This window comes from Alosa sapidissima, chromosome 6, assembly GCF_018492685.1.
Source record: "Alosa sapidissima isolate fAloSap1 chromosome 6, fAloSap1.pri, whole genome shotgun sequence".
Classification (NCBI taxonomy): Eukaryota; Metazoa; Chordata; class Actinopteri; order Clupeiformes; family Clupeidae; genus Alosa; species Alosa sapidissima.
In genome coordinates this window covers 25,806,331-25,817,929 of record NC_055962.1, presented here as the reverse complement: position 1 = coordinate 25,817,929, position 11,599 = coordinate 25,806,331, and the positions used below count along the sequence as shown (strand labels likewise).

The 11,599-nt window shown below is 42.0% G+C and overlaps 2 protein-coding genes and 3 non-coding genes across 13 annotated transcripts in view; 4 read left to right on the top strand and 1 right to left on the bottom strand.

The window, feature by feature from the left end:
• The first annotated feature begins 521 nt into the window (after positions 1-521).
• On the top strand, positions 522-5,250 carry rps12 (ribosomal protein S12). The gene is made up of 6 exons (XM_042096427.1): positions 522-633; positions 758-804; positions 1,434-1,550; positions 1,759-1,861; positions 2,510-2,611; positions 5,153-5,250. The coding sequence occupies exons 2-6, from the start codon at positions 791-793 to the stop codon at positions 5,213-5,215; spliced, it is 399 nt and encodes a 132-aa protein (XP_041952361.1). The 5' UTR covers positions 522-633; positions 758-790; the 3' UTR covers positions 5,216-5,250.
• On the top strand, positions 1,605-1,688 carry LOC121712413. The gene has a single exon (XR_006032628.1). It is a non-coding gene; the product is annotated as a small nucleolar RNA SNORD100 (small nucleolar RNA).
• LOC121712414 lies at positions 2,247-2,331 on the top strand. Its single transcript, XR_006032629.1, has one exon. It is a non-coding gene; the product is annotated as a small nucleolar RNA SNORD100 (small nucleolar RNA).
• On the top strand, positions 2,695-2,779 carry LOC121712381. The gene has a single exon (XR_006032601.1). It is a non-coding gene; the product is annotated as a small nucleolar RNA SNORD100 (small nucleolar RNA).
• Positions 5,251-6,967: 1,717 nt separating the features above from the next.
• The window catches only part of eya4 (EYA transcriptional coactivator and phosphatase 4), a 78,493-nt gene continuing 73,861 nt past the window's right edge, over positions 6,968-11,599 (bottom strand). For 5 of the 9 annotated variants that reach the window (XM_042096359.1, XM_042096364.1, XM_042096366.1 and 2 more), the window contains one exon: positions 6,968-7,792. In XM_042096359.1, the coding sequence (XP_041952293.1) occupies positions 7,530-7,792 (263 nt within the window). In that variant the 3' untranslated portion in view covers positions 6,968-7,529. Of the gene's footprint in view, positions 7,793-9,120; positions 9,222-9,302; positions 9,404-11,599 lie in introns of all 9 variants that reach the window. The other 4 variants (XM_042096361.1, XM_042096367.1, XM_042096369.1 and 1 more) reach the window with 3 other exon arrangements.

The window sequence follows — 11,599 nt, the reverse complement described above, 5'->3', positions numbered from 1 at the left end:
CCAAACAAATTGATCAGTATGATAAATAATAGTAAATAATTTATTGTTAATAATTGATCACTAAAATCTAGCAAATTGAATGATTCCCTAATAACAATGAATGGTCAAATATTTTTGGTGATTAATCTATGAATTGAAGCGGGCCTTTTCAATGGCTTATTATTGTTAAGAGCTTAAACAACAACAAAAAAGACTCTGTTGGATATATGTTGGAATTATTGCAACTTTGTAAGTGACTTCCCTGAATTCAATCAATCTTTTGCCATTAAAAGTCACAAATTTGATTTAGAAAAGATATTCCATATTCAATCCATATTTTTTACAAGAGCAGAACATTGGCCCATGAACGCAGAATACCTACGATAGCATTGATCTAAAAGGATAAACACGTAATAAATTAAGTTTACAATTATTTACATTACATTTACCACAATAGGAGTGCATAAATTCGTTCATAAGATATGTCATTTGAGTTCTAGCAGAGAATGTCTAATAAGACGGGCTCTGGTTCTAGTAACACTCTTCTACAGGCAATGCACTGGGCAGCTCAATGACTCAGGGGCCCTTTGACTAATAAAGCAATGTTGTCGCCTTAATGACGTCCTCTTTACCCGCTGTCAGAGATAGGATTGGGTGAGTTTTCCATACCTCCAGGACAATCTATTGAAAATATTAACCATCTTAGTGCTTAGTAACTTCAAATTGAACTTTATACCATGAGTGATAACATATCTATCATATTTTGTGACTATTGCAGAATTTTAAGTCCACCATCCATCACAAATCTACAATGGCCGAGGAAGGGTAAGCGTGACCAAAATCGCCCTAGACTACTACATGGATTACTACACAGAAGTGCAACATTAGATTGTTGCTGCAGGTTTTACTCAATTAATGCGTGTGTTTCATAAAATATGAACACGTATTGAATGTATATTAGCTCATTTAAGCAGACATGTAACCTTAAAGTTGAAACCGGTGTCTGTATGTTCCGAACCGAGGATGGAAGCCACTCGTTGCTCCATTGGGATGTTGCGTGCTACCTAATTTACCCGCTTATTTGTCATTGATGTGACGTTGGTCGAATGTTTGTGCTATGCAAACCCCGTACATCTTTGAGGTTTCTTTCTTGTGGTGTATTATTTTCTTCTAATTGGAACACATACAGAAGCTGCTCAATAGTGTTTATTTGAGATGTTAGCCAGTAAGCTAACCCAATGTGGAAAGTGAACATTGGCCTCTTGGAAGTTTACATCGCTCAGCCCCGGCATTGATGTGATGATTTTCATTCTTTAGTCGGATACCCCTTCACTCTTAATCATGAGTGAGAGACGCAATCTGAAATGCCGAGGCCTAAATAGTCTTAGTATGTCCAATTCGCCTAGGCAAACATTATCGTAATGTGTTGCTTCCATCTCGCGTGTTTCATACAGCATCGCTGCCGGAGGTGTGATGGATGTCAACACCGCTCTGCCCGAGGTGCTCAAGACCGCCCTCATCCACGACGGGCTGGCGCGTGGAATCCGCGAGGCCGCCAAGGCTCTCGACAAGTGAGTGTTCCTGAAGTTACACCTTTCTATAGGATAAATGTCTGAAGGAAATGTAGTATCACTGATGATGATCTGGCTCCCTCTACTGAAGTCTCTGAAGATAATTGCCATTGTTACCCAATATTTGTCTGAGATACTGAAAGTTTAACAGCATTGACACCACTATGGTGGTTGCAAGTTCTGATGGGTCTGTTTGAATGGCTTCCAGGCGCCAGGCTCACCTCTGCGTCCTGGCATCCAACTGTGACGAGCCCATGTATGTCAAACTGGTGGAAGCCCTCTGTGCTGAGCACCAGATCAACCTCATCAAGGTACGTTTCAGAATATCACAATGCTTAGTCCACAGGCAGTGTGTCTGAATACAGGCGTGGCCCAGACAAGATTTGTGGGTATACATGGTTGTTAAGAAAATTTGACAAATTTTTTTGCCTTAAACTCTGCTGTCGGAATAGTATTTCTGTGGTAACATTAGTTTGAATGTAGTTAGCTGTATGTGTTTGCCTGATTTTGGCGTATTCACTCATGTTTAAATGTTGAAGGATTGTATTGTTCCATCTTGACTTAATATTGTGCACTTAAGCAATTTAGGTTTACAGAGATTTACTTTGTTGTGCAACCTTTAGTCCTTTTGCAAATGCTGTAGTCTGACATGGTGATTCAATTCAGTTCTGGCTTTTGTGAGGAAGGCTCTCTTGCTGTGTCGGTGATGATAACTTGGCTCCCTCTACTGAGACCCAGTGAGGATAAACGCCACATGTTACCCAATTCTTACTGAGATGCAGCCAGATGAACCTGGGAACTAATTTGAGGCTTGGTGTGCTCAAGGCATGGCGTTTGCAACGGTTGTAAAGAGTGTAAATTAGATACAATATACGATCGTTGTGCTTATGTCCTCGCTCTTGAATCTGCTGGCTGCGTGTGTGCCCTAGTGTAATACTTTCTTTATGTGCTTTTGCCAGGTCGACGACAACAAGAAGCTTGGCGAGTGGGTTGGTCTGTGCAAGATCGACCGTGAGGGCAAACCCAGAAAGGTGGTGGGCTGCAGCTGTGTGGTCGTCAAGGTGAGTTGCATTGTGTGAAGCGGTGCTGAAGCTGACATGGTGACTCGATTCAGTTCTGGCTTTTGTGAGGAAGGCTCTCTTGCTGTGTCGGTGACGATAACTTGGCTCCCTCTACTGAGACTCAGTGAGGATAAACGCCACATGTTACCCAAATCTTACTGAGATGCAGCCGGATGAACCTGGTAACTGATTTGAGGCTTGTTGCTCAAGGCATGGTGTTTGCAACGGTTGCAGTCAGTGAATCTAGCAAAAAGGTTGTTGCTGTTTGTGTCTGACAGTGAAGTTACTCAGGAAACAATGCTTTGATTGGCTGGAATGGAGTACAGCTCGGTCCAAATCCCTTTGCGTTCCTGTGTCGTGTAGGAACGCCTTTGATTTGAGTGCACACGCACAGCATGGACAGCAGGAGCACCAGGGGTTTGATCAGGGTGTGTGTGTGATAGTTTTGAATTGTGAGCTGCACCTTTAAAGGTTTGTTCTTCTGTGCGCTGAATGTTTGTCTCGGCTCATCTGTATTGGGGGTTGACGTAGAGAAGGGTAATGATGTAAAGGGAGTTTTGGAGCTTCAGGGTTCCTGGCCTGAGCCAGTGCAGAGTGGTTGCAGAACCGGGTACTACTAACGAGGTTGCAGCAGGGCTCGAAATTAACAATGTCCCGACGTCCCGGGGACCATAAAAAATGCCTTCACACAATAGAATGATGTCTGGGACAACTCTGGGACAGGAGAAAAATGGCAGCAAATTTTAAAATAGGTATTTTTTACTAAACTGTTCACATGAATCTAAACGTGTCTGTCTTGTCTGAATAAAATTAAACAAAATGTGACCTGGTGTAAAGGGCAGATGGCAAAAGCAGCGTTAGCCAGCTGAACTATAAAGAAGCGGTTTTATACACGCAGCCTTACAACACTGTTTACTGCGCTTCGAATCACTGTAGGCTACAATGGTACATATACAATATAAGATATCCAAATGGGATAGGTGCTTGTGTTTCCTTGGGAATCCACCGTCTTGGTTTTGTATAAAAATAAATATTAAGTGACTCATATGCTGACACAAACATAGGGCACGGGCGGTAGGCCTAATAGGTCACTTTCCGATATAGGTTAACTAGCAGGCAGGTAGGCTAGGAAATGGCATTTGTTTTCATGACATTTCGAACATTTTTGACTGATCCTGTAGTGTGTAGGTCTAAGGTTACACTGGTGTTCAAAAAAAAAGAGATGACAGTCCGACTAAAACACTGCGTGTTTTCTGTCAGTGACAGACGAAACGTCACCAATAGCCTACCATGCTGAGCTAAATGGATTACTGCAACTGCGATTTGACAAAACGATATTGTTGCAAGGTAGCATATAACTATGAAAACGGTTATTTAAGTTAGCATTTGACATTTTGTTGTGGCAGTTCTAAGCTATAGGCTATTCTTGAGAAAATAAACGAATACTGGAGAGTAGCCTATCTGACAGCTTCACTTCAGTAAAGTTAGACAGAAATTGGCCAGCTTCTTGGTAATTTCCCACGCCGCACCATTGTTTTCACTTAGATCTGTGGCCATGACATCACACCAAACTGACATTGAATTTAAAGACACGGGAAAATAGATTATTGACGGAATGTTTTACAAACCGTGAGCATGTCTAGTGCAACCTCAAAATGGAGTCAAAAGCGCAACCTCTGAAATTGATTTGTGTGAAACAGCAGATTAATGTTAATAAAATGGTGTTTAATAAATTGGTATTTAAAAAATAAAGTGTTCAGAACTTATGGTGGACCAGAATGAGTTAATTAAGTGGTGCAAGTTACTGATTATTGTGCTGTTTATTATGTAGAATGGGGAAAAAACAAGAACTTGATTTTGAGACACTGGTGGTTAAGTCTGGGACAGTGCCAAGTAGAATTCGGGACACTGAGAAAACAAGTTAATTTCGAGCCCTGGGTTGGAGAAGGCCTTAGAATGGGCCTCCCGCCCGTGTCACTTTGGACTCTTGTCATCTCGCACACATACACACTGCTTGCCTGTTTACTAGGATGCGTGGATGTCTTGTGACATGTATACAGGATGAGGTGACTTTGGCTTACAGTTATGGTGTGTTGGTATAGGAAGGCGTACGAGAAGGGGCGGGATATGTATAGACTACTGCCATATTGGTGTTACAAACTAACCCTGTGCATTTCTGTGGAGGATTCTTTGAGTGTCTCATTAGATAGTCTCTGGTTTTGGTACTCTGCTCCCATGTTGGAAGCACTGAATGTGTCTGCTTACCAGCAGGAGTAGTGTTGTACTAGCATGAGCACTCTGAAATGGTGTTCTTGCGGTGTGAGCATCTGTACTGCAGGGCTGGGACCAAGTAGTAGAAATAGAGTGGATTTTATTGCATGTGATGTCAGCACTTGACCTTTGCTGCTGCCTGACTTGAGAAGCCCTCTGAAAAGTTGATGTTTTGAAGTCCAGAATACAGGCTTGCACATGAATGTTTATGGATTTAACATTGCTTGTGGCTTTTCATGTCTCAACACTTCTGTGCTTTTTCCTTTGCAGGACTACGGCAAAGAGTCTCAGGCCAAGGACGTCATTGAGGAGTACTTCAAGTCCAAGAAGTAAAGCGCAGAATAAAAAGCCTTTTTGAAGTGAAACGACTTCTGGTTGTCTGGTGTGTTTTACCTCTTTGGAACATGGATGTGATCACTAGTATTATTGTGACTTTGTGCACAGAGTACGTTAGAATATGATTGAAGGGGGGGGGGTGCACAAGAGTATCTTTAAAGGTGATGCATGTGGCAGTGCTTTGAGCAATATTGCCGGGCAACCGCATAACCAGTCTTCTGAATGGTTTATCATGACAATTTGCCTACTGGCGATTAAAGATGTAAAGAGTTGTCATTCGATAACAATGGGAACAGCAGAACATCAATTAAGAAACACTGAGGGGTTGGCACATGGTATGTCTGCTTAAGGCTTACTTGTATCTGGATGGATGCCCGTTGGGAGTAAGTACAGACAACAGTGGGAGACCGATTGAGGATGTGTGAATTAACCTCTTGGATCAAAATGGTAAATGCGTATGGTGCAGAAATTGCAAGGGGATGTGTCCAAAGCAGCAGTAGGGTGTTCTCATCTGAAAATGGGCATGCTGCCTTAAAGGTGTACTTGGTAATCATATGCTATTCAACTCCATAGCATTATCATATGCTATTCAAGCTCCATATGATTCGACTCCATCATTGGAGTTTCTCTGGGAATACTGAAGGGAGGGGTGAGCTACCCTTGCTGTGGTTTTGGTCCTTGTTTAAAATATGTTTGCTCTGGACAAAAGTGTCCTAAGAAATGTAAATGTATTCGAATGAATGCAACATGCATAATTGCTTACTGCGCCTTTAAAAGTCATGCCAAATTGTCACTACTGACAATAGCTTGCTGACTGGTATCTTGTGGACATGTTTCACCACAGAACTATCTGGCACATTGCCCTAGAGTCAAGTGGAAGAATGATGTACATCTGTCCATAAGGTATACACACCAACACGTGGCTGTAGGCTATGTTTTATGTGCATATGTAGGGCAAACGACTTACAAGTCCTTGGAAGAGATGCCTGCTGACTAAGGCAACACATTTTTATAAGGAGACTTCAAAAATGAGTTCCTAATGTGAAACAATTGTGGCTTTTCACATCCTGCCAGTTAAAGTCTGGTTTATGATTCCCAGATCTGCTTCAGTAATGTGGCTGGTATGGAAGAGGCATCGCTGGTCTCATATGGCACTAAGGGTTTATATGCTGAAGTAAATTACCCCGGTAATCCAGAGTTCTCACGGGAGCACAATTTGAATTTGCTCAGCGTGTCACTCTGGCAATGAGTAATGATGCTCATTGCTACACATGTCCCTTGTATACCAATCACATCGGTGTATCTGATATCAGAGGCGAACTAAACAGGTGACAGTCGTAGTGCTATCCAATTGTGTCCAGAATCAGTCGGTAAACATTGGTCGTATAGTGTTGTCCAATTGCGTGCATTGAGATTTTCAAATGCATGTTTGGTGCCGCCCCACAAGTTGGGCCATTACATTATTCATGGCCAGACCCTTAATCTTTCGGATTTGGGTCTGGAATCTCCAGGCTAGAAGTAAATGGTGATATGTGACAAAATGAATAGTTCGGCAGTTGGTGCATGTATGCATATTACTACACCATTTTAGGGTTTGATGTATACGTGTGATATACCATGCTCCACTCTTACTCTTTACATAATTAGACTTCTATCATCACAGTTAAAGAGGTGTGTGTGTGTGTGTGTGTGTTTTAAACTCAGCCATTCATTGGGTGTTTGGGAATAATCTATCAGGACCCCGTGCAATGATTTTTTTAACGTTTGTAATTTATCTACATACATATTTAAAATAAACAAAAATTACATTGAAACACACAAACACATCTTTTTTATATAAGGCACAACAAATCATTATGCACATTCTTCTTTGCCAAAAACTTACAAAAACAAAGAGACAACAAAACCCTTTCCAATATCAAACAACAAATATGTCCGTGTTTAAACTATTAACTGTAAAATAATTTACATGGGGTATGGGGTGTACACTAGATAGACACTCAGAGTGCAGGTTGTTGCTATGGAAGCAAGAAGAATGGGGAGGAGGGTTGTTATGGTTACAGTTTAAGTCTTTTGCGTTAAGGTTTAGGTCCTCCACTAGGGGAGGGAGAATCTCTTTTCATTTTTGTTTTTGTTTGTGAAACTCATAGTTTCTCCACTGTCCCACCTCACATTAGCTAAGAAGAGGAAAAACAACAAAATGAAAACTTTTTTTGCGGCTTACAGTAAGACCTTGTATAGTTTCACAAATAAAACCAGCATTCTCGCTCGCCGTCCTCGTCTTCTTAAGACAGTTCAGTTATTTATTTATTTATTTATTTATTAAGCAACATTTTTTTTCTTTTATAAAAGACAAAATGAAACAAACAAAAATTAGCAGTGTAATGTAGCTCCTTAAATAGATGTACAAAAAAAGAAGAAAGAAAGAAAAAAAAAAAACAAGAAAAAAAAAAGTGGTAGGTACAGTTCTGCAGTTTAGTTCTTTTCCCCCCTTTACAGGTATTCGTATTCCAGTGCTTGATGTAGGGCCAGCAGGTCCGAGTGGCTCGATATCCTCCAGAACGGCATGTTGTGCTGTGACAGAAAATGACGTAAGAGTCAGGGTCAAAGGTCATGCGTAATGGACAAACGCACATGTCTGTCTGCCTCCCATGTAAAAGACAGAGAGAGCAGAATGATCTAGATCGTTTAACAACAGTTGTTGCAGTAATGGTCATATCATGGCTGTTGATGGCGCAGTGACATTTTCGGGAAATGCATCTTTGAGTAACTGCTGAGTCAGCTCTACTGTGCCAGAACAGTATGGATTCAGTGTGGTTTTAAATGTTATTTGTAGGTTTGAAGGATGATAGCTTAATGTGATCCATGACAGACTTATTGTATATGTTTGAAAGTGTTACAGTGACAAGTATGAGTTGAATTTGTTTATTCTCCATGGGTCTGAGATATTACCCATGATGTGATGGCAAATCCTGTCCTCTACTGTGCCAATAGTGTGTGTGTGTGTGTGTGTGTGTGTGTGTGTGTGTGTGTGTGTGGTGATGCTTATACACACAGAACATCTCAAAGCCCTGCACAAACGCCACCCCCCATGCAAGTTAGGCTAACTCTAGCACTCTTAGCTACGAACATGCAAGCCTACAGACAACAGACTCTTCAACTAATATGAAGAAAATAATCGTTTGGTCGACAGAGAAGCACACATATCAAGATGTCTTGATTTGTTTGTTTGCTTGTCATTTTGTTTGTATACACTGACAGCAAAACCAAAGAACACTGCACACACGTCGTATACAAATCAATCAGCTGCTGAGGCACAGAAATCTCGCTGAAATGCTGAAATTAAAGTGCATCTTCAAGCTCAGGAATTGCTCAATACAGAACATGTAGACAGAGTATTTCATCATCATATACTGCTTTTACAGAGTCAAAAATACAGGACTAACTTTGAGGGCCCTAATTCAAATGACAGGCAAATTAAAGTCAGACAAAGTGTCTTGTGCGTGAATGAAAGCTATTGTATGGCACATAGGAGCATTGAGCTAACCCACCAGTGTTAGGGTCTTCCTCATGGTATTGAATAGTCAATACATTAACACTTCACCCATCATTTAAAGTAGGGCCCTAAATGTTTTTGGTCGAATGCCCACAAGGTCTGTATTGATTTTCTACAAACTCCTCTACTTTTTCAAACACCATGAAACAAATAGCAAAGATGCAAGTAGAGGAAGACACTTTTCTTTAAAAATGAGAGAGAGAGAGAGAGAAATAGAAAATAAACATCTACAGCACGCTAGCTCAGGGACAGGCAGGAAGTCCACTCTGGAGACACACAGCGAGTTTTTTGTGATTCACTTCCGGGTCGTCCCGGGGTCGGGGGGCAGGAAGTGGGATGTTTTTACCTTTTTGGCTGCCTGCTCCTCTTCCACCCCATCGCCAATAACAACATACACTACTTTTCTGCCAAACCTTTGCATTACTCGCTCAAAGCAACTCTCTTTGCCTGCAAAAAGGGAGATAGACAAGGGGGAGAAAGGACAGGAGTTGAGAACCGCGCAGGGAGGAGTGAGGAAGGTCACTTTACCTGGCTGGCCGCATGTTCCTCGTCACGGCCATCACCAATCACAACATACGTAATGTTAGTGCCAAACCGGGACACTATACGCTCAAAACAGCTCTCTTTGCCTGGGAAAGACAACGCACTTCCTTAAAAGCCTCAACAAGACAAACAAGGGAAAACCTTTCATTCAGCAGAGAGTGCTCTGTATACAGACATGACATCACTTCAAGACATGAAGACACAACATCAAATGAGGAAATCAACACAGCAAAGGGGACGTTCTTTTTTGTGTTCTAACTAAGACTAAGAAACACTCCATATGTGTTTAAATGACCTACATGTGCAAACAAATACACTCTCATCATTTATTCTTGATCTCGGAATGTAGCCAATAATTATCACATACACACATCTACATCCGTTCTTAGGTACTACATTTTCTGCTAAATATAACCCTACACATCACCAACAAATATTTTTTTTCCCCTTTTCAGAACGATGCTTTGTGGTAAACCATTAAGTTCACCATTACGTGTCCGTGATCGTAAGGAACTGTTAAGGGAAAATAATGGGAATACTGATGGAGGGAAGTAGAATATTTATGGAGGGATGAGAGCAAAGGAACAAGTGAGATGGAGGAGAAGAAAGAAGACGGGATGTTAATGGATGAAAAGGGGAAGAGAGAAATGAGGAGAGATTTTCTTTTTTGTCTACAAGAGGAAAGGACTGCAATAGAAGAGAGAGAAAGAGAGAAAGAGACTGGGATAAACAGCAAAGAGTAATGAGGTCACCAAGAGAGAGGGAGAGAGAGAGAGGGGAGGATGTGTGTGTGTGTGAGAGAGAGAGAGAGAGCGGAGGATGAGAGATAGTTAAGGGGAATGACAGAGTTGAAGTCTTAAGTCTGAGAGAGAACACAAGAGTCTCTTTCCATAAACAATGGAGACAAACATGAATTCATCCTGACAGTTTAACCTCTCTCTCACTCAATCAGTCAAAACACACACACACACACACACACACACACACACACACACACACTTACACACACACACACTCAAAAATGTGTTTCAATGAATCATCAAGATGGTTAAATGCTGTTTTCTGGATAACCATGGAAACACAAGAGTGTTTTGGGGGGTATTTGTGTGTGGGTGCACACATGAGAGAAAAAGCAGACACACACAGACCCTGGCTTGGCTCAAAACCAGACACACACACACTCACACACAGACCCTGGCTTGGCTTAAAACCAGGATGACACTGAAATGATTGTGACAGACACACACACACACACACACACACACACACACAAACTTTAACAGGTCATTTATAAAATATCAACACATCCAGAATTGGATTCGTCACAGTGGTCCAAGCCCTACAAAACTGAACATTATAAACATCTAGTCTCTTCCTGGCTGGCTGGCTTGGAGCTCTCTGGCCAAAACCACAGGGTTTTACTGTCCGGCAGCATGATTGCCTCTGGCAGACATATCTCCCGGTCCAGCTCTGGAAGGCCCGGCCTGACCGCTGGTCTCTCATGAACTCTTTGTGCTCGTTAGTGTTTGACTGGAGAGCAGGTCATCCTCCTACTCCTCACCGTTTCTCCCCGGAGAGTAGCCGCATCTGATCCAGCCCTGAGTCCTGAAGCCCAGGACCTGAGGTGTGTTCAATCATTCAAATGTAGTAGTTTAGCCCTGAGTCCTGAAGGCCAGGACCTGAGGTGTGTTCAATCATTCAAATGTAGTAGTTCAAAGAAAACATGTTTTTGCTGCAAATGTTCGCCTCTGTTCAAAATAATTTGAATGCATCGTGGGTGCGTCATCCGAACGCACGTGCAGAGATGGTCCACAAACTGCTCAAGAGAATCTTTGGCACCGGTATTACCATTTAATTAAAAGCAGACACCGGATCGGATCCAACTGACGGATCAGATGCTAACTGGGTCCAAACAGTGTGTGACACATCAGAGACAGCTGTTGTGTCCCAATGCTTGCTTACTGTCAGCGAGTGTGTGTGTGTGCGTGTGTGTGTGTGTGTGTGTGTGTGTGTGTGTGTGTGTGTGTGTGTGTGTGTGTGTGTGTGTGTGTGTGAGAGAGAGAGAGAGGTAAAAAGATCCTCTCTGTCACATTAAGCACGATGGGAGCACTATAAAGCATTGGAGGCTTCCTAATTCCAGTTCCTCATTTTCTCCTGACCTGTCCTGAAATCAGTCCAAATTCAGTGGAGGCCCCTCCAGAAACGTCACTGAGGCTGCTCTGCCGGTAGTCTTGTCTGGTATGATTACATGGGCTGCCTTGCTTCAGTAATATTTCACATTC